General features: G+C 30.2%; 1 protein-coding gene across 1 annotated transcript; it reads right to left on the reverse strand.

The window, feature by feature from the left end:
- Positions 1–931: 931 nt before the first annotated feature.
- LOC111055921 lies at positions 932–26,717 on the reverse strand. Its single transcript, XM_022343324.2, has 2 exons — positions 26,512–26,717; positions 932–1,365 (listed from the first exon to the last, which is right to left on the reverse strand). The coding sequence occupies exons 1-2, from the start codon at positions 26,515–26,517 to the stop codon at positions 1,039–1,041; spliced, it is 333 nt and encodes a 110-aa protein (XP_022199016.2). The 5' UTR covers positions 26,518–26,717; the 3' UTR covers positions 932–1,038.
- Between the last annotated feature and the right edge of the window lie 651 nt (positions 26,718–27,368).

Genomic DNA, 27,368 nt, shown 5'->3' on the forward strand with positions numbered 1-27,368 from the left:
AGACATTAATCCATATTGCTTCAGAAAATTCCTTTATAGAAGCTATAGGATAATGTATGCTATTTTATATTTAATTTAGCATCCAGAGTAGTAAAACAGGGACTTCATCCCCTATTTTCCTTCCAAATGTTGAATGTTTCACAGCAAAGCTTTAGTCTATTCGAATCAGTATAAAGGCCTAGGTAAAAATTTTATACAGTGGAAAACCATTAGAAACTATACTGACAGGAGGTATATGAAAGAAATATAATGAAACTACTCATCATTCCTCTCCATAATTATGTTACCTCAGCAATGCAATTTGGAACTGTCTGAGAAATTATTGTCAAACTCTCATTAGCCTTATTGATAAACATAATAATACCGGTAAAGGAAAAATCAGTAGCCTAGAGAATCCCTTGTAAATTCTTGAAATGATTTGTTCCAATATTGTGAACCAGGCCTATTTAATTCATAAGTTTCAACAAGTCGTACTTATTCATTCGAAATCAAACCAACCACATTTTTCAATAATATGTCGTCTCGTATATGTAATCAGACTGCCTAGTGACTTATCAGAGTGAAAATTTTCATAGACTTTTCTTAATTTCGAGTATTGTCGAACCGTAACTTCCTTTCTCTACAGTAGATAGATTTAACTTCATGATATTTCAAATCATTATCACACATCAATTATTATTATTCATCATGATAACCTAACACGGTAATTATCTTATCCAATTTCAGTTATCCAACTAACACAACTTCAGAATACTACTGATATTGGGCATTTTAAGAAGTTGTAATAGCCTACAAATTCGTACAATATGGATCCTATTCTTGAACCATTTTTACGTTCATTTCGATGTGATAATCATTAATTATTGATACAGTTGTGCTGAAACAAGTAATAATTTTAAAATACTTCAGTCTACGTGAATATTGGACGAAATGGGGTGTCTCAAAAGTTAAAACACAAAGTTTATTGATTTTGTTTAATTCAAGTAAATGTTAAATTTATATCTGTGAATTTCCGTTTAGGCATACAAAACCACAAATTCAACAACAGAAATGAAGAGATTCTTGACCCATATTCGAATAATCATCAAATTCAGTATTTTCATAAGTGTTAACCGGCTCTTTACTGATTCTTCCATTCCCAGTTTTTCTTGTTCTTGGTTGCTGACTCTGTTTGATTTTTACTGGCTCTTTAATTGTAGTTTCCATTTCATTTCTATTATTTTGATTCTCTCTTGGTTGTTGTGATCTTGCCTCCTCTTCCTTCCATTCTGGTTCATCCTGGAGATTCCGGTAGTAATCAGAAGTAAATGCAGGAAGGAAGTTGAGAACGAGAACAAGAACAAACAATGACCAAAAGAAATGGATCTGTGAATGGAAGACATTGAATCAGATTAATTCATTCATGTAGTTTACAATGTACTGTATCTAATTCTTCAATTTCTGATACAAGCGTGAATTATATACAATATGATCGATTGATTGATAGATTAATTAAGTACTTCACTCATATGCATAATCTCAATATAATATACTGACTTATACACGCATATAAATAATAACTTACAATAGCCTCTACAGTAAAGTTTTACATGAATTTACCAAAAATATTATAAACTGAATAATTGGCGGAGCATAGAGCAGATGCCTACTTATTCATGGGAAAAATACTACTAATTCTACTAGAGCTATGATTGGGGGAGAACAACAGGCAAAAAGTCCATAGATGAGTATGGTTAATAATATTATAAGCCCATCCAGATTCAATGAAAACATTATTATGTGAGGTGTTTTATTGAAAAAATACTGAACAGATTACTGTCACAAATTAAAACAAATACCGCATTCAAGTTCAATGTGATCGAGTAAGATGTTGATGTATAATGTTAATTTTTTATGAATTACAAATTATTGTTGTTTTTCAACAATAAGTAATTGTAGAATTAATTATTCAACTTTTAGTTGAAAACAAATTCTGGAATATGTTTCAAAGAACCTGTGGAATTATAATATATTTTTGCAGTATCAGATGTCTTTCAGGTTGTTGACAACATAATAGTTATTAGGTTTTAAGCTGTGGAAGACTTATATATGAGCTTCACGAACAAGGATTCGCTAAGTACAGCGATCGTGATCAGAGCGCGAGCACACCACGTGTTCCATTGTTGTCGGCGGAAGATTGACCAGTTTTTTCGCGCGAACCGAGATCGTGCGACCTGCGATCATCTTGCGTACTGCTCGCGTTCCGTTTATGTGTCGTGCAGCGCGAAAGTCTGTACGCACCTTAACGTGTATAACATTATATATCTTCTTTTTCTTCTTCTTCCTTTCAGGGTTTAGGAATCTCTGCCTGTTCCGAACCTCATATCAGCCCATCTTTTCCTTGGACGGCCTGGGTCTCACTTGCCTCACTTGCCTTACTGGCTCGAAGTTGAGCATTATTATCATATATTTATATAATAATATTGAAAACTGATTCACCTATTCATCTGAATGGATAGGTCTAAGCAGTTATTGAAAGTTGTCCCCATTCTACAACCGTACCGGTACAGCTCCTGGTAAAAGTATTAGCTACTAACAAACCTCATCCTCAGCTGCATGAAGAGCACTCCAGACCTCCATGGAATGAAAATAATGATTATTGCCAATTGAATAACAATAAATCATGTTTGTCATGTTACTGCAGAATTTTAATCTTCATTCCCAACGATTTTTTAACAGCAATAAATTTTCTCTTTTAGAGAATTTTACATATAAATAGACTTCCGATCTATATAATCCTATGGACAATACGAACACCACTAGGATCATCATCATCATCATCATCATCAGTTCCATCAATTGGATGAATCATCGTCATCATCACCATCATGCAGATGATCATTATCAGAAACGGCGAAAACAGGTTGAACTGTGCAAAAATTGTAGGAGCAAAAATTATTGAACAAATCTCTCAACAGTTTGATGTAATTGTTGACTATGTACATAGAGTTGAATGATAGTAAAGATTTATTTAAGAAAATTAAGATGATCGACATTTTATGTTACATATTTTATAATTATGAACGGTTGGTTAAAGAATAATGGAAAAAGCTCAATATTTCTTTATAAGGGTCCGCCATCTTGGAATCGACATATTGAATCTGGACCTCTTAGATAGGTATTTAGGAGGTCCTGATTGAATCCAACTTCATTTTTTTCAAATGAGAAGGTGGTTAAATTTATGAATTCATGGCTACTTTCTTGTATTTATTAAATAGAACTATAGTACCATTTGGAATTAATAAGATAATAGAATAAGAATACAAATTAAACTATAATTAAATTATTATAATTCGTAGCCTATTCTTATTCTATTATTTTATTAATTCCATAAAGTACTATAATTATATTTTAAAAATACGAGAAGGTGGAGAATACATTGTATTCTAGGTATATCTTGGTTATAACCATTTGATTTTCTCTTGAAATTATGTTTCGAGATCATGTTGTATCATATATAATATGTACCACCTTTGCCATTTAAGAGAGAATGAAGTTGAATTCAATATGGCGGTTCCAAGATGGCGGCATATGTATGACACATGATCAAGATAAAGAATTTCAAGAGAAAATGAATGGAAAAACCGCACATGGATATCTCAAACCATTTCAAAGCTATTCATATTAAAGCTAATATCGGGGCACCAAGCTTCGCTCGTTATTTTTATTTATTGATAAACAGAACTCAATTCTTTAAAATGATTGGGGAAGGACTAACAGGCACAGGCCAAAACTGTTTCTTCCCCGAATTTTGATTTATCCACTATAAATATTCCAAAAAGTGAGTTATGTTCCATACACTTGAATTTATTCAGGTCAAATTTTCAGTCCAAATATTTGAAAACATAAACGTTCTAATTTAGATTGTTTACATACCAAATTGAATAGGTAACAAAATAACACTCACTAATCACTTAGAAATGTAAAATAATGATTAACTCTGAATATTATTATATATACCATCTCATGTCATCAAATCAGATTATTTTATTTGATCGAGTCAATTAAAATTTCTAGATTTATCGCGAGATTTGGTAAGCTAATTGATTACACAGCTGATCTACTCCCACACAGGCACACGCATCTTCTGTTATCGACAGACGACGAACTCATCATCTGTTTTTCCAAGGATGAATTGTCCTTCAGCGGGTTTTCCCAGACATGAGACTTAGTGCAATCGAATTTTTATATCATAAACCTACTATATTTCAAATTTCGTGAAAATCGTCAGAGCCGATTTCGAGATCCATTGAACATAAATAACCATATAACCAGATATAAAAATAAAAATATTTAAACAGATATACAGAAATTGCTCGCTTAATATAATAGGATTTACATTAATTAAAGATAGGCTACCAATAAACAGATGTAATAGCCTATTTATGAGTAGGCTACCTAGCCTACATTAAAAATCTGGTGTGGCGCACTCACACAACTCTCCTTGCCGTTATGAAAATTGATCACCTGACGCTACGGTAGTGTTCCCGCGCATCTCAAGTCTACTATTCAAAGATTAGGTGACAGGGTAATAACGCTGGAGACACACGAGGTCTGCTATCTCTTCATAGTGAATCATTTAATAGAATCAACAGTTGCCAATAGTTTGCAATTGGATAATCACATTTTCACGACTTTCGAGTTTATTTTTAATTTCAGGTGAAAATGTTAATGAACATTAATTGTAGAGATTCTCATGCTCAATCTATTCCACAAGAATTTTTTTGTTTAAATTGTATCTGAAGCTTGATAATTAAGAATCTAAAATCAAACTTTGCATAGATGGGGCGGAACTCCTGAAATTTTTACAGATATGGGACTTGTAGCAGTTGATAGAGCTTATCGATGACTATTTCAGGTATAACTTTAATCAAAATCGTTGGAGCCGTTTTCGAGAAAATCGCGAAAAACCCTGTTTTTGACAACATTTTCGCCATTTAAGCCGCCATCTTGAATCGCATTCGATCGAAATTGTTGGTGTCGGATCCTCATATTGTAAGGACCTTACGTTCCAAATTTCAAGTCATTCCGTTAATTGGGAGATGAGATATCGTGTACACAGACGCACATACACTCATACACACACACACACACACACACACAACACACACACACACACACCACACACACACACACACACCACACACCACACACACACACACACACACACACACACACATACAGACCAATACCCAAAAACCAGTTTTTTGGACTGAGGGGACCTTGAAACGTATAGAAATTTAGAAATTGGGGTACCTTAATTTTTTCGGAAAGCAATACTTTCCTTACCTATGGTAATAGGGCAAGGGAAGTAAAAATCTGACAGATCAAGCTTTTCCAAGCGTTAAAGTGTTATACCTAGCTTTTCAAAGTGTTAAATATATGTGAGTAAAGGTTACTTTATTAGTGAGTATACTTCTACTATATGAGTATATTTCGCTTGGAAAAGCTTGATCTGTCAGATTTTTAATGTATAGGCTAGGTAGCCTACTCATAAATAGGCTATTACATCTGTTTATTGGTAGCCTATCTCTAATCAATGTAAATCCTATTATATTAAGCGAGCAATTTCTGTATATCTGTTCATATATTTTTATTTTTATATCTGTTTATATGGTTATTCATGTTCAATGGATCTCGAAATATACTAAAACTTATACTAACACTTAAAAAAGCGAAATTTGAAAATGTTTAGATTTTCTATGTACTTATTTCGTTCATTTTTGTATGATTTATTAGTAGGCCTATCATTAATGTGAATAATTTTGAAAATTTCTGAGATATCATTGTGTGGTAATAACCAATGTATCTAGAATACATATTCTAGGTACCTTGGTTATATAACCATTGATTTTCTCTTGAAATTCTGTTTCGAGATCATGTATCATATACCACCTTCCCATTTAAAAGATAATGAAGTTAAATTCAATATGGCAGTTTCAAGATGGCGGACCAATATTTAAAAGTGACAGAGAATTGTTTTGTTTTTTAATTCGAATAGAATCCTCAATCTTATCCATTGTCAAATTTCCCGTTCAAAAAAATGTAAGTTAACTTGTTTCCATAATTTTCACCAACTCTGTACTTATATAGAATAATAAAGCAAGCAAAGGTTCTATTTATTCCCAATCATCAAACGAAAATCCAAATTATATTAATCAGCATTTGAAATTTATTGCCATACCGTAAAGCGAGGAAGGCCTACCTACAATACATTGTATTCCAGATATGGTATCCAAGGTAATAGTTAAGCCTGTAGTTATCTAAAAACACTGTCGGTACCGACATAACTTTATTAGACCCAGATAATCTGCAGCACAACCGTAGTGTCAAAAATAGTAACGGAATAACTGATCCACCTCAATCGAGAAGTCGAATATTGTGATTCAATTTTGTCACATTGAATAATATTAACTTCGAAAACTTTTGTATCGAAATTGTAATTTTTACAACAGCCAATGAGATTGATCCACGTTTCAATTGTTGTATGATGGAGTAAAAGGCCACTTTTTGCTTCTTAATAATTGAAAAAGTTATAATCATTATTGTTGAATAAACGCATTAACGACATAGTCAAGACAAAATCAATAATTATATAATTTGAGACAAGTTTTAATCGAAACCTATCTATACCTCATAACAATTGTGATACCGTAATACATTATTTGATTAATATATTGCCGGCTAAGCATATAGAACGTAATCATACAAATTATAACGTTGTTTAAATTATACAAATTCATTCCAATTCAATGTACTGTAGTATCGTACAAAGTTATTGGAAAATCCTCTAAAGGTTTTAGAAATTTCAACCTTCATTGAATCACACAAACACACGATTAAATTATTTCGAGGGTTTTTCCAATAATAGAAAACCCTATCCTAGATAGAGTATAGTACCTAGTCAAACGAAATGACTTGGAATTGACACAGTCTCTTATTTACTAAAGAAAATTTGAGAAACTATTCAGTTCTTGTTGCTGCTCCATTATTGATATATATATATATATAGTGAGCTGTTTTGATTGAAAAACGTCTACCAATCAAAATTAGGTATTAGTTTTTCCAGAATTTATTGCTTAATAAAGATAGGTATTTATGTTTGTCACATGTTGAGTAGATATTGATAATGTTGTAGCAACTCAACTGATTCCTCAAAAATAATCGAGTAAATGAAATAAATATAATATATTTATATTAGAAATATAATGATTAATATAGAATCATATTATGATTATGAAAATTCTGAGTAGTTTCTATTCTACCACCTCCACTATACAACAGCAAACTCCAGGCTAGTTTAGATAATTGTAATTGACCGAGCGAAGTGAGGTCTAAGATTCAAGTCGACGGTTTAGAATTTCTCTTAATGTTCAAATGTTAAAATGTTTAAATGTTTAAATGTTTAAAATGTTTAAATGTTTAAATGTTAAAATGTTTAAAAGTTGAAATGTTAAAATGTTTAAAAGTTGAAATGTTAAAATGTTGAAATGTTAAAATGTTGAAATGTTGAAATGTTCAAATGTTTAAATGTTTAAATGTTTAAATGTTTAAATGTTTAAATGTTTAAATGTTTAAATGTTAAATGTTTAAATGTTTAAATGTTTAAATGTTTAATGTTTAAATGTTTAAATGTTAAATGTTTAAATGTTTAAATGTTTAAATGTTTAAATGTTTAAATGTTTAAATGTTTAAATGTTTAAATGTTTAAATGTTTAAATGTTTAATGTTTAAATGTTTAAATGTTTAAATGTTTAAATGTTCAAATGTTTAAATGTTTAAATGTTTAAATGTTTAAATGTTTAAATGTTTAAATGTTTAAATGTTTAAATGTTTAAATGTTTAAATGTTTAAATGTTTAAATGTTTAAATGTTTAAATGTTTAAATGTTTAAATGTTTAAATGTTAAATGTTTAAATGTTTAAATGTTTAAATGTTTAAATGTTTAATGTTTAAATGTTTAAATGTTTAAATGTTTAAATGTTTAAATGTTTAAATGTTTAAATGTTTAAATGTTTAAATGTTTAAATGTTTGAATGTTAAATGTTTAAATGTTTAAATGTTTAAATGTTTAAATGTTTAAATGTTAAATGTTTAAATGTTTAAATGTTTAAATGTTTAAATGTTTAATGTTTAAATGTTTAAATGTTTAAATGTTTAAATGTTTAAATGTTTAAATGTTTAAATGTTTAAATGTTTAAATGTTTAAAATGTTTAAATGTTTAAATGTTTAAATGTTTAAATGTTTAAATGTTTAAAATGTTTAAATGTTTAAATGTTTAAATGTTTAAATGTTTAAATGTTTAAAATGTTTAAATGTTTAAATGTTTAAATGTTTAAATGTTTAAATGTTTAAATGTTCAAATGTTTAAATGTTTAAATGTTTAAATGTTTAAATGTTTAAATGTTTAAATGTTAAATGTTTAAATGTTAAATGTTTAAATGTTTAAATGTTTAAATGTTTAAATTTTAAATGTTTAAATGTTTAAATGTTTAAATGTTTAAATGTTTAAATGTTTAAATGTTTAAATGTTTAAATGTTTAAATGTTTAAATGTTTAAATGTTTAAATGTTTAAATGTTTAAATGTTTAAATGTTTAAATGTTTAAATGTTTAAATGTTTAAATGTTTAAATGTTTAAATGTTTAAATGTTAAATGTTTAAATGTTTAATGTTTAAATGTTTAAATGTTTAAATGTTTAAATGTTTAAATGTTTAAATGTTTAAATGTTTAAATGTTTAATGTTTAAATGTTTAAATGTTTGAATGTTTAATGTTTAAATGTTTAAATGTTTAAATGTTTAAATGTTTAATGTTTAAATGTTTAAATGTTAAATGTTTAAATGTTTAAATGTTTGAATGTTTAAATGTTTAAATGTTTAAATGTTTAAATGTTTAAATGTTTAAATGTTTAAATGTTCAAATGTTTGAATGTTTAAATGTTTAAATGTTCAAATGTTTAAATGTTTAAATGTTTAAATGTTTAAATGTTCAAATGTTTAAATGTTTAATTGTTCAAATGTTTAAATGTTTAAATTGTAATATTACATTTTTTCTCGATTAAAATCGAATCTTCAATTCGAGATCTATAAAACTTGATAGTAAATATCAGAGTAATCGATATGCGGACAACTTTTAACTGAGAATTTATCGTAAATAATTGTGTTGCACATTCCATGGAATCACCGAAACAGAGTTAACAGAATTAACAGATCATTATAAATATAGAGGATATATAAATTTAAAATAACAGTTTCAAAATAAAGTTCTATTGAGAACAAATGTAAAATGTAAATTCTAAAGTTGCAATTTATAATTTTTTGGAATTTTAATATCAATGACGTGTTCATAACGTCGTCACTGGTTTGAGGTGTGGCTTTGCTCTGTACTTTTTAGCTCTCTCTAAAAAATGATGGCTGGTTATGGAAAGTGTTTTGTGCTCTCTGAATATTTTTCTTTTTAATTGAAATTTATAATGTTTTAATTTGAGATTTGAACAGTTTTATGGTGTTCTAAGTTTGTATAATTTGTTTGTGTCTACAAGCCTATAGCCATTGTTTCCAACTATATAAATGGATAAGTATTTTAGCTTGTAATGATACTAGATGTTTAAGTGTGTAAGGTATTGTTTTGTGGATTTGTGTTGTATATTGCCAAAATTCTTATGAAGATTATAAGTTGATTTGCTCTGAAAACTGGATTTCTTATTCATAAGCAATAGATCCATTCATAATTTATCAAGAATCTACCATTTTGGAGCCGAAAACTTCCTTTAGGTTAATAGGTGAGAAATGCTATCCATCTTTATTTAGGATAAAATGGTAGCATGACAAATGGTATGCCCTGGTGTGGGACTCAAACTTCAAAATATATCCCTGGTTATAAAAAAATTATTGGTAGGATAGATATCTTGATAGATTGTGAATGGGAGATGCTGCTGAGTGGGAAATCGGTTCGAGAAAGTTCAGGTTCTAATGAGTAAATACTTATTACGCAGTAGCAAGATGGAGAACAATAAAAATAATGAAGTTTTATTCAGTGAAAACATTCAAAACTTAGATGAAGAATCTCAAGATTTAGACCTAACCTTAAACAATGACTCAAACGATAGTGTGTAGCTGTAAGTGAAAACGTTTCAAATGTAACAATTCCTGAGGAAGTAGTAGAAATATCAAATGGAACAAGTATGGTAGGAGCTAAAAATGATCTAAATCTTATAGCGTTCTTAACACAAATGTTTGATAGACAAAATGCTAGGTTTGATGAACAAAATGCTAGGTTTGATGAGCAAAATGCTAAGATTGATGAGCAAAATGCTAAGATTGATAATTTGAAACAAGATCAAAGTGCTAGGTTTGATGATATAAAGCAAGAATGTACTAGTATAAGACTAGAGCAGGTTAGTATAAACCTCCTATTAAAAGATACACATGAAACATTGATAGATAATCATGAAGATGAAAGCAAATCGAAGCAGGATGATAGTAGTGTTAAGATACAAGATCAATTATTTCAAGTTTCAGATAATGTAGGCCTAGTTACTGTTATTGAAAAAGTAAATCCTAGTGAGATAGTAGAATTGAGTAATGTAGTAGGTAGGGAGTTATCTTTATTGAAAGTCAACAGTAAAGAAAGTAGTATTGCCAAATTGAAAGTTAGGAAAACAGTAAATAGAGTGAATGTTTACATGAGACAGGTTTCTGTAGAGGTTAGGAACAATGTAAACAAAATGAATCTTGCTTTGTATCAAGTTGATGAATTCAAATTTCAATTGAAAATTGAAAAAGTGTATGCAAAGCATTATCTAGTGAACATGACTGGCTTTTGTAAGCAAAATGGCTTTGTTGAAACAAATGAACCCATGAATAAAATCATGTTCTTGAAGAAAACAAAGCACAAAGTCACCATTGATGTGTTAGTATTCAAAGGTTGTTTCAAGTTGCTTACTTACAAGATGATGACAGTGAATCACATGATGAAAGGGTATTCCCCGGCACTATGTTATGATTAGGAATCCTGTGTTATGCCGGGATTCAGAATAGCATAATCGCTACACAGTGTATGGTAAGAGTCCATAATTGTGTCTTTTTTCTTTCCTGTAGCCTATTTTTCTTGGCCCTTAATCGTTTCAAATTTCGATTCTTTCCTGTCTTTGTGTAATGTTCAGTAAATTTCTTCTATGATGCATATCTTAACCAATCTTGTCCATAGTCATTTAAATTTGTATTTTTTCTGAAATAATTTTGGAAGTTGAATTAGTAGCTTATTTTCCTAATCTTTAAATTTTTGATAAAACTTAACTTTTCTAAAATCTATCTATTGTAGTGTAAATAATTGTTTGCTTGCGGTATATTTTTTCATCATGTATTACATATTTTAATTATGTCTATTTTTTGTCAGGTAACTAGGTTTTTCAGAGCAAATTATGTCCCATTTTCTCATCTTTCATTGCATATCGTGCCATAAGCCATATGTAATTAGGTTATAGTTTTCTTCTGGGCTTTTAACCCATTTTGCATTTTATATATTTTTTTGCTGTCCAATACTTTGGATTTTTGGTAGACAAGTAGGTGTGATTCTTTTAGAGGTGTGAGCGTGAACCACATATGGCTGGACTCGATTATCTGACCTACTTGTTTTTGATATAAAAACCTTAAGACTGCAACATCAAATGTTTGTAAAAACTTTTGCATACTTTTGTTTTTGTGGTCCGATACTAGAGTCTGCTATCACATTGCCTTACAGACATCTAGGAACTCTCCACCCAGTCACAATAGTCAAAATAATTTTTCCTTCACCAGTTGTTTTTGTGGGAGTGATAGCTCACAGTTATAACAAATTAGAGTCATACTTGGAATCTACAAAATTCCATAGAAGTATATTTTTATTAAATATACTTCCTTATGATTACAGGGGTGCCCAGCCCCCCTAAGGGCAATGGCGCATGCCCCCCCAACCCAAGTGTAATGCCCCCCCCCAAATTACCCCAATTTCCAACCCTTTAGTTTTCAACATTAGTCAGTGTATGGCAATAAAATTCAGATCTTACATTCTAATCTTCCAAAGGACATTATTTACCTTTGGTCTTGTGAGGAATTCTTTCTGTTTTCATAATATTGCAAAAATATATACCATCGTTTCTTATCTCTTTTAAAATAGAAATGAAGTATCTTTTTGATATTATTTTTGAGACTAGCAGTGCATCCGTTCTTGTTCGGGAGGACTAGAAAGTACTACATTACATCAGGAAAAACTACATGACAAATATTTTAATAGGATATTAAAAGATATGAGTAAGGGAGGCTTCGCTTTTTAAATGTTAAGGTTACTTATAAAAAGTTGAATAATAATATCATTGATAATTCTTTATAGCAGAAGAATATTGCATAGCAATTTTGGTACCTAAACATTCATACAAATTTGGAACGATTTTATTCATACAATATATCATGTCGGCAAGTTAAGGTATTCTAAATCCTATACTATTAAACGAGCAATTTCTGTTTAGATGTTTGAATGTTTCTCTTTCACCGGATCTCGAAAACGGATGTAACGATTCTCACGAAATTCAGAACATAGTAGATTTAGGCTATAATATAAAAATTCGATTGCACTAGGTCCCATCCCTGGGGAAACTTGCTGAAGGACATTGCATGTGTGTGAGACAAAATTATGACTCAGCTGTTGAATTTTTGTACCTAATTCAATCAGGTACTTAGTGGCAGTTGTACAAAAGCCGGTTAAATTTTTATCCTGATTAATTCTAGTAGAACCAATCAGATAAGCTATCTGTTTGAGATGGTCTTCTGTAATTTGGTTCACGTGAAATTAATCAGGTTTAAAATTTAACATGCTTTTGTGAGAGAATTTTTTGCATTCCTCTAGGAATTAATCTCAATCCACTGTGATTAGATAGAACCTTCCTGTATGAGCTATGAATATTTATTATAATTTCTTCTTCCGTAATAATTTTATATGCTTTTGTAGGTAGGCTACTCCAGAGCGGAGCTCGGTGCCCCGATATTTATCATAAATTGGAACAGGTTGTCACTGATGTTGCGTTGTTGGTAGTATTTACTTTTTAACATTACAAGAGTAAATAACACAAGTCGAACAAAATGTATCTTCAAATGGTTTGTTTTTTGGAATAAAGATATCATCTGAACAAGTACATTTTGTAAATTCTATCTATTAATATCAAATATCGGGGCACCGAGCTTTGCTCGTTATTTATTCATTGATAAACAGAACTCAATTCTTTAAAATGATTGAGGAAGGACTAACAGGTACAGCCCAAAACTGTTTCTTCCCCGAATTTTGATTTATGCACTATAAAATTTATAGCTGGAATATTTAATATTCCAAAAAGTAGATTATGTTTCATACACTTGAATTCAAGTGAAATTTTCAGTCCAAATATTTGAAAACATGAAACTTCTAATTTAGATTGTTTACATACCAAATTGAATGACAATATAACACTCACTAATCACTTAGAACTGTAAAATAATGATTAACTTTGAATATTATGATATATATACCATCTCATGTCAACAAATCAGATTACTGTATTTTGATCGAGTCAATTAAAATTTCTAATTCAATTTCTAACTTCTAATTTAGATTGTTTACATACCAAATTGAATGACAATATAACACTCACTAGTCACTTAGAACTGTAAAATAATGATTAACTTTGAATATTATGATATATACCATCTCATGTCAACAAATCAGATTACTGTATTTTGATCGAGTCAATTAAAATTTCTAGATTTCTCGCGAGATACGGTAAGCTAATATTATTGATTACACAGCTGATCTCCCACACAGGCACACGCATCTTCTGTTATCGACAGACGACGAAATCATCATCTGTTTTTCCAAGGATGAATTAATTATCCTTTTCATGTCCCTCAGGGAGTTTTCTCAGGGATGAGACCTAGTGCAATCGAATTTTGATATCATAAACCCACTATATTCCGAATTTCTTGAAAATCGTAAGAGCTGTTTCCGAGACCCGTTGTACATAAATAACCATTTAACAAGATAACCAGATAGCCAGATATAAAAATATAAACAGATATACAGAAATTGCTCGCTTAATATAATAGGATAACAACTTATAGTCCAGTCAATGGTCGTTTTTCAGGAAACAGCCCCGAAAGAATTTTTTTCGATGGTTCTATATGTATTTTGGGGCGCTGAATTCTAATCTGAAATCTGCTGACACGCCGGAGGGTGACTTCACCCCCAAAATTTTGGACTTTTTTTAAGTTTTCCATTTAATCTCGAGAACCTTGAATTTTTCGAGAAAAAGCATTCTCTATATAATATTAAAGATAATAAAATTTCCAATGAATTGAGTGGTCGCGCAGGACTACTTTTTGGATTTTTTATCTGAAGTGTTCCACAAGATACGCAACTTTGCATGTGCGAGAAATTTGTGATATTTCCCCCATTTTCACAGTCTCGCATATGCAACGTTGCGTATCTTGTGGTACACTTCAGATAAAAAATCCAAAAAGTAGTCGAGGTTGTGATGAATTTTCTCCTCTTTTCACTCCCATGAATTATACTCCTGTTCCCAATACCGTTCAAAAGTTACAGCCAATTGAATAATGATCTCCATTTCCTCATTTTCCTCATTTTCTTGCGATTTTACTGTTATTAAAGAGTCTCTAAAATGAGTACAATACATGATAGAAACTTGCGATTGGTCTTAAATGAGAGAGCATTTCATGCTCTATAAGCTGAGTTGCCTTAAATTGATTTTGCATTACTGTTTATATCGAAAAACTGTCGAGACTGTGAAAATGAAAAAAAATATCGCAAATCTCTTGATTTTTAGAAACAAACGTATCTTACTTCACGATTATATTTTTACAAAAATCATTCACCCCACATAAAAGAGGAGATTCTTTTCTTCAAATCAAGACCAAGTATCATTTTGAGTTACCGAGACACACCGTTTTGAATATAGAAATCGGTCATTTTTCTATGCATTGAAATATGGGCTGAAATACACTAAAGGAGAAATTTCCTATTTTTTAAACAAATTTTAGTGATATGATACATGATTTTCAACCGCCATGACGAGCTGATATGAACGAGCTGTAGTACGAGGAGATGTGATCATTCAGTCAAAAGTTATAAGTGATTAAAGTTTTGATCCTGGACGTATCCCTATGTGTGCCCCCACTAGGAAATACTGAAATCTAACGAGAGATTCTCATATAATATAACCCTCGTGAGGTGATTTCAGCCGAAATGTTTCTTTTTTGTTAGGAAGGCCATGAAGAGGTATTATAATGAGAATTTGAATTTTGGCTGTAGGACATGAATTTCTATCATGACTAGAAAAAGATCCTAGTTGTTTTAGGCTAGAATTGGTAGGTTTGCATAATTTTGAAAACCCCTTAAAAAATACCCCTTTTTTGAAAACTCTTTGCTACGGAATCAAAAATCGTAGAGTCCTGCGCGACCACTCAATTCATTGAAAATTTTATTATCTTTAATATTTTAGGGAATGCTTTTTCTCGAAAAGTTAAAGGTTCTCAAGATTAAATGGAAAACTTGAAAAAAGTCTGAAATTTTGGGGTTTTTTGGGAGTTTTGGTGGTGAAGCCGCCTTCTGGTGTGTCAGCGAATTTCAGATTAGAATTCAGTGCCCCAAAATACATATAGAACCGTCGCGATTCTTTTGGGCTGTTTCCTGAAAAACGACAATTTGACTGTACTATTATACAAAACAGAAAAAAATTAATGAAGCATTACAATAATTACTTGATTACTGTGTGGTAAATAGGGTGTAAATTTGAAAGATTGAAATTGGCTTCATTATATATTCGATATTTTTCACAAATTTTTGACAAGAGAAGTTTTTTCTTCTGTTAAATTCACTAGAGTTTGCGATGTTGTTTATAATTGCATTCCCATTCCAGAGACATTAATATCATCATGAAACTCATTCGAAATTAAAATAATTATTAGATTGAAATAAAATGTCTTTACAATTTAACTTGTCATTGTGCTTTTAAGAAAATTAGGTTGCAACAGCAAGGAAACTCAAACACAGGACCATTAAAAATTGAAATTAAGCAAAGGAAATCAGAATAATAGTGGATGATGAAGTTATTATTTATTTTTGTGAAAGATTTACCTTCAAACTCATAGGCTTAAAATTACTAAGATTCCTGCATACAAAATATTATCAATTGTATTTTTTATGCTTCATATTCCTTAGGAAAATATAACATTGTAAAGGTGGGAAAAAGTATTAAAATTAACTACGGTACATTAGGATATCTCTATTTAATACCTTGATTTTTTAGCCATGATTCAAAATGTTGACATAAAATATAAAAAATCTTGCCCCCCCCAAAATGTGATGGCGCAAATTGCGCCATGCCCCCCCTTGTGGGCACCCCTGCTTATGAAAGTTTAGTATAATACTGACATGTAGGATAGGCTCTAATTAATCTTTCTCTTCCTTGTATTATTTAGGAAATTTATTTACCCAATTTTCTTTTTCTCTTATTTGTATTTTTTAGGGACTTATTTACCCATTATCCATCTTGATCATCTTTGTATTGTAATCTTGAAATGGTTTGTACTTATTATACAGCCTTCAAATTCTGAAATTATTAAAAAATAAATGGTTCAATTTAGAACATGCTGAAATTTAATCTTATGTATAAATTCTTTTGTTATAATAATAAAACTTCAAAATTTGAAAGTATTAATGAATTGCGTCGCCATATATATGAGATGTTCAATATAAATGAAAGTTAACTTGAATAATAATGTTTTCATTAAATAAAAACGTCTTGTCATATTATTAATTGAAATGAGTTAAAGGTTAAAATTTCTCTAAAGTTTTTGTAATTGATGTCTTTTTCTAAATTAAAAAAAAAAACTGTTCTATAAATTTTGATATGATTGATTATCGTTTGAAATGGATGCTGGAGTGTATAAATAATTTTTAGTGGGGTTTGTTGATTAGAATTTTGCAGGTATGTGATTGTTTTTTGAGATGGAAACCCATTATTGCCTAAAGAAGGAATAACAGAGGTTATGACTTAGAGAGGCAGTAATGAGATAATATTTTTTGTGTTGATTACTTATGTTGATTGCCATAGATGCAGATTACGTATGTTGATTGCCATAGATGCAGATGATTACTTATGAATATTGATTGCCTTTGAAGCAAAATATTATTGATGTTTTGAATGATTTCTTGTTTAATGATTGTTAGTAAAGTTTTGTCATGAAATGTAGTTTGTGTTTAGAACATTGAAAAATCGAAATAAACTATAGTATCCGATAAACGATGATTAATAATATTAAATATTTTGCTTTTTATACAATATTTGAACAAAAAATTGAAATGAAAATTTATAAATTTGTCTACATAAATAATTTTGAAACCCTGAATGATAAATCATAAATGTGAAATGCTATAATTGAAATGTTATACTAAATGATAATGAAATGCAGATATATTGTATTATGAAATGATTGTGAATAGAAGACCAATTGTCTGAAATTATTGGAATATGTATTGAAACTATTTTTGTTGTGATGATCTGATGTTTTTTTACAATTTTGATAATGATACAGGGTGTTATGAAATTTATGTAACATGTATTTGTTTATGTTCTAAATTTTGAAGAATGGATTAAATTTTGTTATTTGAACAGTGAATGAATGGAAATGAAATTATTTTTTTTATTAAAATTTTGTAATTGATATCTCTATAGAGTTTGAGGAAATTTCACAATTTATGTATTGCTGACTGTATAATAAGATGTTAAAAAATTTCATTTTTATATTGATTATATACTTGGAAATAATTTTCATGTGTATTAGATTGTATTGGTAGCCTAATCAAAATTTTCTTTTTAGTTTATAAGCATTTTAAAATAGCAGGTACAGCGTGGACATTAACATCAAAATAATTATCACGTGAATCTCGAAATCAACAACAAGTGAACGCCATGAAGAGTGTTAAGAACATTTGGGTGATTTTCGAACTAGTGTGACTCATTAATTGAATATCTACGCCAATATCTACGCTAATATCTACACCAATGCCAACGCCAATATCTACACCAATAACTTTTTTTTTTTTTTTTTTTTTAAGATTACGTCCTAAAGACTCCAGTCATGGAGTATAAGACAAGTCATGTTATTACATAATAATTCTAACACTAAGTAGTTCAACCTAGTTTAGGTTTGAAAGGAATTCTTGTACACTATAAAAAGCTCTATCAACTAAATATTTTTTTATTTGTTTTTTGAAAATCTTCAAATCATCATTACTTTTCAAGATTTGAGGTAGCTTGTTATAAAATTTCCTACCAATATAATCTGGTTTTTGTTCAAATAACCTACTATTGTGACCCATTATATGATAATCTGCTCTGTTTCGCGTATTATACTCATGAACATCTGAATTCTGGATCACACCACTCGTTTTCACATGCATTACAACTTCATATACATACAAAGATGGCACAGTTAATAGACCAAGCTTTTTAAATAAAGGCCTACAAGAGTCTAACCTATTCACTTTCTCTATACATCTGAGTGCCTTCTTTTGAATCTTAAACACCCTGTCCATATTTTGTTGAGATGAATTACCCCATACTAAAATAGCATACCTAATATGAGATAGTATAAGTCCATGGTAAGCAGTTAACAGTAGTTTTTTATCATTCAGCCTAGCAAGCTGCCGCAGGACAAATACCCCAGATGATATCTTATTACATATCCTCTCAATGTAAGGATGCCATGTTAATTTCCTGTCCAATAAAATTCCCAAGAATGCTACTTTCTCTTCTTGGTCTAATTCATTTTCCTCTACAAACACATTTATTTCTCTATCCTCTACTGAATTATATTTACTTTTGAATTGTAGGAATTGACATTTCTTACTATTTATTGTTAATTGCCTTTGCTTCAAGAATTGGACAATTGACTGTACTCCAGTAATAGCATTTATTTCTAGACTATCTAATAAATAATTGTTAAAGATAAGCGATGTGTCATCAGCAAACAACAGAGCTCTGTGATCTTTTAACTCTTTTGGTAATTGGTTCACATACAACAGAAACAGTAAGGGACCCAGAATTGAGCCTTGAGGTACTCCAGCCTGGACCTCCAGTTTTTGAGATTTAATTTTTACTATTTCATTCCCATCCACCTTGGTAAGCTCAACACACTGGTTTCTACCTATGAGATATGATTCAAACCATTTTAGTTCTATACCATTCACACCTACAGTTTTTAGTATTTCCAATAATATTCTATGGTTCAAACAATCAAAAGCTTTGGATAAATCAACAACTACGCTGATATCTACACTGATGTCTACACCAATGTCTGCGCCAATGTCGAAGCCAATGCCTACGACAATGCCAATGCCAATGCCTGCGCCAATGTTGATGCCAATGCCTACAACAATGCCAACGCTAATGCCGACACCAATGCATATGCCAATGACAATGCCAACGCCTATTGCTAACCATGTAACTCAAACTTCAACACTACCACATTACCTGGAGGTAATTGCCATCCATGTTCACGTTCGCAACTTTGAATTCAGAATAACAGTCACAGTATCATGAAAGAAATTGATTCAAAAAATCCTCTCCTAAATTATTCCTGTATGCAGAACTCTAAACCTTGAAAGCTAAAAATATCAAAAAGCCAAACCTTACCTAAATTAATCCTTACCTAAGTTGGTGCTGTATGCAGCGTCTATCTCTTTTCCAAAAAAACAAATTACATTGTCATTTCAAGCCTGAAATGCACATTGTATAATTATATGATACAAAATTTACGTGACTCTGTATAAAGTTTGGTATGCAGCCGTCTACTACAAGCATGAGGCAATGCTAACTGAGATGTCACCTGTATCAAGTTTGGTATGCAGCCATCTACTACAAGCATGAGGCAATGCTAACTGACATGTCACCTGTATCGAGTTTGGTATGCAGCCGTCTACTACAAGCATGAGGCAATGCTAACTGAGATGTCACCTGTATTGGGTTTGGTATGCAGCCGTCTACTACAAGCATGAGGCAATGCTAACTGACATGTCACCTGTATCGAGTTTGGTATGCAGCCGTCTACTACAAGCATGAGGCAATGCTGACTGAGATGTCACCTGTATTGAGTTTGGTATGCAGCTGTCTACTACAAGCATGAGGCAATGCTAACTGAGATGTCACCTGTATCGAGTTTGGTATGCATCAGTCGACTACAAGCATCAGCCCAACACTACAAGTATTCGGATCAGCCCAACACTGATGTCATCACACTGGAGTCACACTTAACTGAAATTCATACTGAGTGCCTTAATGGACTGTTTTTCAAAATTTGCTTCGATAAAATCAACCGCGTCAATAGTGAAAGAAATGAACATTTTTTGATTTATTGAAATTTTATGTGAAAATTAAATGTAACAATTCATCAACTCATAAAAAAATTTTTTTTTTTGTTCAACATACTAAATTTTCATGCAATAAAAAATTGAATTTTTCTATCTATTAAATTTATGTGCAATTTCAAAAACTATTCTTTATATATATTAAACTTTCTGTTGAGATATTTTCTTAAATTATAAAGCTAAATCAAAAGTAATTTTGATATTCTATACTTTGAAATATTGTTTGGAAATGTATAACAAATGCTATTGATGAATTTTTATGATAATTTTCAATTATAGTTGACATGTAATGTTTTTTATAGAAAAAATTGTTACTGTTCTCGAATTTAATTTCAACAATTTCCATTTGTTTCAATGTAATTTTTTTTCTTTAAATTCTCATACAGTAAAATTTTTTATGTCAAGAGGGGGGTATTTGTAATATTACATTTTTTCTTGATTAAAATCGAATCTTCAATTCGAGATCTATAAAACTTGATAGTAAATATCAGAGTAATCGATATGTGGACAACTTTTAACTGAGAATTTATTGTAAATAATTGTGTTGCACATTCCATGGAATCACCGAAACAGAGTTAACAGAATTAACAGATCATTATAAATATAGAGGATATATAAATTTAAAATAACAGTTTCAAAATAAAGTTTTATTGAGAACAAATGTAAAATGTAAATTCTAAACTTGTAATTTATAATTTTTTGGAATTTAATATCAATGACGTGTTCATAACGTCGACACTGGTTTGAGGTGTGGCTTTGCTCTGTACTTGTTAGCTCTCTCTAAAAAATGATGGCTGGTTATGGAAAGTGTTTTGTGCTCTCTGAATATTTTTCTGTTTAATTGAAATTTATAATGTTTTAATTTGAGATTTGAACAGTTTTATGGTGTTCTAAGTTTGTATAATTTGATTTGTGTGTCTACAAGCCTATAGCCATTGTTTCCAACTATATAAATGGATAAGTATTTTAGCTTGTAATGATACTAGATGTTTAAGTGTGTAAGGTATTGTTTTGTGGATTTGTGTTGTATATTGCCAAAATTCTTATGAAGATTATAAGTTGATTTGCTCTGAAAACTGGATTTCTTATTCATAAGCAATAGATCCATTCATAATTTATCAAGAATCTACCATTTTGGAGCCGAAAACTTCCTTTAGGTTAATAGGTGAGAAATGTTATCCAACCTATTTAGAATAAATTGGTAGCACGGCAAAATGTTCAAATGTTTAAATGTTCAAATGTTTAAATGTTTAAATGTTAAATGTTTAAATGTTAAATGTTTAAATGTTTAAATGTTTAAATGTTAAATGTTTAAATGTTTAAATGTTTAAATGTTAAATGTTAAATGTTTAAATGTTTAAATGTTTAATGTTAAATGTTTAAATGTTTAAATGTTTAAATGTTTAAATGTTAAATGTTTAAATGTTTAAATGTTTAAATGTTTAAATGTTTAAATGTTTAATGTTTAATGTTTAAATTTTTAAATTTTTAAATGTTTAAATGTTTAAATGTTTAAATGTTTAAATGTTTAAATGTTTAAATGTTTAAATGTTAAATGTTTGAATGTTTAAATGTTTAAATGTTCAAATGTTTAAATGTTTGAATGTTCAAATGTTTAAATGTTCATATGTTCAGACGTTTAAATGTTTAAATGTTCAAATGTTATATGTTGCACATTTACAGCATAACGCAGTAATAGATTTTCATGAAATTTGACAGTTATGTTTCATTTTGAAGACGACATATATACAAGGTTTTTGGAAAATTGCATTTCAATGATAATATAAAAGGAAAAAGGAGCCTCCTTCATACGCCAATATTAGAGTAAAAATCTGGTGTGGCGCACTCACACAACTTTCCTTGCCGTTATGAAAATTGATCACCTGACGCTAGTGTTCCCGCGCATCTCAAGTCTACTATTCAGTGATTTGAGCCAGCTGGTGACAGGGTAATAACGCTGGAGACACACATGAGGTCTGCTATCTCTTCATAGTAAATGATTTGATAGAATCAACAATAATTTGCAATTGAATAATCACATTTTCTCGAATTTAAAGCTTATTTTCAATTTTAGGTGGAAATGTTACTGAACATTAATTGTAGAGATTTTCATGCTCAATCTACTCCACTTGATTTTTTTTGTTTCAATAGTATCTGAAGCCTGATAATTGGGATTCTATCTGCATTGATTGGGCGGAGCTTCTGAAATTTTTACAGATATTATGGGACTTGTAGCAGTTGATAGAGCTTATCAATGACTATTTTAGGTATGAATTTGATCAAAATCATTGGAGCCGTTTCCGAGTAAATCACAAAAAACCCTGTTTTTGACAGCACTTTCGCCATTTTAGCCACCATCTTGAATTGCATTCAATCGAAATTGTTTGTGTCGGATCCTTATAGTAAAAATACCTTAAGTTCCAAATTTCAAGTCATTCCATTAATTGGGAGATGAGATATCGTGTACACAGATGCACATACACTCATACACACACACACACACACACACACACACACACACACATACAGACCAATACCCAAAAACCAGTTTTTTGGACTCAGGGGACCTTCAAACGTATAGAAATTTAGAAATTGGGGTACCTTAATTTTTTTTGGAAAGCAATACTTTCCTTACCTATGGTAATAGGGCAAGGAAAGTGAAAATCAGACTATATAATTATCCATCATAAATCAGCTGCCATGAAGCATGCAATTCGATATCTCAATGTAGCTTGGTAAAAAATCAGCATTGTAACGAATCAAATTCTGAAGGGTGAATAAAAATCCCTACTTGAAAGAAATTTAAAGGTCTAAGTGGAATAATAGGCTAATATCGCCAAATGCGATAACGTTTTTAAAGATTAGATAATATCAGGTATCATGGCTAAATTTATAATGGCCGAATAGAAATGGAAATAATTTGCTACTTATATAATATTATATAAAGTATTGAAAGTTTGAGGTTAGGCGTAAAACATCTATTGATCGGCGACATAATGATCGATTGAGTCGCATAATGTAGAATCTAGCCAGACACCTTGGCAGAAATTTATTGTAATTAAATGGTATGCAACTAGAGGAACCAAAAATGCACATGGCTAATTGTTGTAAAGTGAGAAACAACCTATAATCATTAGAAAATTATATTGCATGTAAAAAATGTACTAAAAACCCAGATAAAAATAAATTAATGTATTAAGGAAGTAGGAGGTTCATAGGCACATGTATACTATACAAATTTGCATGAACCAATCAAATGGTAGCAATTGATGGGCGGTAATAGTGAGCTGATTCAGATATATTTGTGTATATTTCTATAAATGATAAGAGTTTATGAATTATTGTTGTTCAGTTTATGTTTTGGATATGGCCCGAAGACAGATATAATGTCAGCTGGGTGACATAAGTAATAATTTAATAGATTGGCACGAACTATTTGAGCCTTGAATGGCGTAGTAACGAAATATTTAAATTTTATGCAAATTTGCAAGTCAGAAATGAAAATTGTGAAAAGAAAAGTAGAACTTGCCCACTTGCCTGCCAACCACTACCATGGAATGTCACCAAAATTTGTAGAGCACAATATCTTTTACTGTACCTTTTTAATGACTTAAAGTTAAATCAAATTATTAATTTTTTATAAGACTTTGTGATGCTGTGGTAAAGCAAAAGTCATTTAAATGTTTTTTAATCTCTTGGAAGAGACGACTTCGGCCACCAAATATCCAGGACTACCAGGAATTCGGATTGCCATCAGCAACTTATAGAAATCCAGCACGTGAGTGAAAAATAGTTGAAATAATAATAGGGCGCCCTCAGCGCTTCGAATGAAATAAGAAATAAAAGCTAGCTCGTCGAAAAGGTTTTAAAAATTAAGAAATTAATAAATATACTTGCGCAAGTCTTAAAAATGGTATAAGAAATATTTTATTGAATAGAAACGAGCCAATTTATATATCAAAGGATACACCAATTAAAATAATATTAAGTTCTAAGCTAATAATACAAATGTTCACATGATCATTGATTTTATAATGTAATTTGTGATAATATAATGTAGCTCTGGTTCATTAGATAAATTGATCTATCTATTTCCATCAGGTGCCGAATCTTGCACCCTGAGATATATATATATATATATATATATATATATATATAATATATATTTATTGGAAACTGTAGAAATTAATATATATTTAATTATTGATTTGTCAATTTATCATGCTCTGATTTGGGAAGTTAATATATATAAGTAGGATCGTCCAAATCGACAAGCAACAGCAAGTTGATGTCAAAGCTACATGCAGATAAATGCATATGATCAATGAAGTGAAAGCACATGGTAAAGTTTCGTGCTATAGAACTAGAAAATAGTATTGATCTGTGATATTTTATTTGATTTCGTTTCTTGTTTCATTGTATATTTTGTTGCTCTATATATTTTTTCTTTGATCTAATTTTGAGATTATTTGTTTAATATATGTATCAAATTTTTCATGGTGTACCATTCATTTTATTCCTCAATACCATAGGATATAAGTTATATTTATATATATATTTTTTTATAAATTATCAGTATTATATTATTGCAAAAGCTCCTGTCTGAGCCTATTAAGATTTTAGTGAGATTATACCCTAGAAAACCACGACCAGATTTTATAGTTATTAAACTAACTCTCATGCTCTACCGATTGACGCCAAGCAGGAGGCTAAGCGTTATTCCATCAAAAGTAACGTGACACTGTGTAGACTATAAATTGCATGCCTCATTGCATGCCTCATTGAATACAATTTTTATAGACTACTAGCTGGCCCGGCGAACTTCTTACCTATTTTGAGTCCAAATAATGTATGTACTACAATATTTTCGGATTTATCAGATTAATTAATTTCAAAATATAAATACAAACCAAAATCTTCCTTCACAATCACAAAAAATATTAAAAATTTCACTTAAATCCACAAAATTATACTCATGTTAAAATTTTAAACTATTGATTGCGTGCAATAACGCATGCAATTAATAACTAAAATAGCATATAGTATATCTGGAACCATCTCAGCTTTGAACTTGGGCTGTCCTGTTGCCAGTATGTCTTGAAGGAGATTAGCTTTTGATGTTAGCATTTTTGATACACCAACCCCAACAGCCATTAGCCGTTTTCACACCGATATCTCGCCGACACGACATACAGACAGGAATTACTCTGATGGACAGTATAAGAGGAGGCTGCGGTCCATAACTGCGCGAGGTCTACTGTTCACAGAACTACTAGTTTTAGTATCAAGAGAATAGGTAGGCCTATACATCAGTTACGAAAGTACTGTAACATTATTTGATTTTCTGTTTACAATATTGAAGTATTCAGAAGTACCTATTCCAGAACTAAGGGATGTCGAAGAACACAAATAAACAGGCAAAAGAAAAATACAACAATCATCAATGACCTATAATTTCTAAATAAGCTTCAGGCTGAAGCACTTTTTCAGTTATATTGCAAACTATTCGATTCAAAAAATATTTTTGGATAATGTTTGAAAAACAAACTGAATTAAAATATAAATTAACTGAAGTGACTAATTGAATTTTCATTTCATATATAATTACTTTTTATTACCGTTATGTTTATTACAATTGTAATCATCATGGACCAGCATCAAGCCCAATAGACCTACTGATGTTGTTTAAAGTCTACAGATACGATAATGTACCTCCTATAGAGGAGGTACACTAGTCAGCTTACGCTAGCAAGACAAAGAAAGACCTCAGATGAATCCCACACGTTGTCTATATTATTTCAGATATTCTTGATTAGGATATGTGCAGAAATCTCTTTTTTCCTTCGCATGCATTTTCCAAATGATGCTATCATTAATGTCCATAGACTTTTTAGAGCATTTTTTTTTATTTTATTTTAATACTATCCATTTTCAATCTAATTATAACGTTAACGTTGAGTTTTTAAAAATTCGCATCCGTACCTACAAACTGTAAATATTATTAAAGAGTTTACTTACAGACATGATGAGATTCAAGATGCAAATTTTCAAATCAGAAAGCTGGAAGTTTCAATCTCAAACTAGATAGAATACTATTCTGCTAGAATATTCCTAGAAGCAATACACGCCAATTCTCTGTAATGTTATTGAGTGACACTCGAAAAGTGCTAATTGAATTTCTGTGAAGTTATTTGTTCATTCCAATACTCAATATTGTTTGCATTGCTGTCATATTTTCAGTTCTATGCATCATATTCCCCTACCTCTGTCAAAGTTTAATTACTGTACCTTTTAACAGTCACTTTTTCTTATTTCGGTAGCCTACATTGTTCTATTAGTGGAATAATTCTATTTATTAACTGTATTGCTACTCGTCGCCAGCACAAACCAATAAGGTTTTGATGTTAACGCCAATTTATTTAAAGGGATTAAATCATTATTCACTTTCAAATGATTTTTCAAAAATATATTGTGCATTAAAATTTAATAAAATAAATTGAAACTGAATTGAAATAAGAATATATAAGGTTTGAACATGCTTTTTGGAATTGAAAACTGGTTCAAGATCTAAAGTAAATATTATTTGAAACTGAAATCGATCTTATAAAACAAATGAAATATATCTTTCAAAGTGATTGAAAATCGCAGTTATATTTTGGAAGGATTTTGTCAGCAGTATTGCACATGTCAATTGAAATTAAAAATTGGTTCAAGTCCTAAAATTGATATTATTTTCAACTTAGATCAATTTTATAAAGCAAATTAATTTAATTTATTGGCAAGAGTTATTAAAAACTGCAATATTTTGAAAGGATTTTGTCAATTGTCAAATCTCAATTGAAATTGCTTCAAATATAGCATTATACTAGTAGGCG

Source organism: Nilaparvata lugens, chromosome 4, assembly GCF_014356525.2.
Source record: "Nilaparvata lugens isolate BPH chromosome 4, ASM1435652v1, whole genome shotgun sequence".
Classification (NCBI taxonomy): Eukaryota; Metazoa; Arthropoda; class Insecta; order Hemiptera; family Delphacidae; genus Nilaparvata; species Nilaparvata lugens.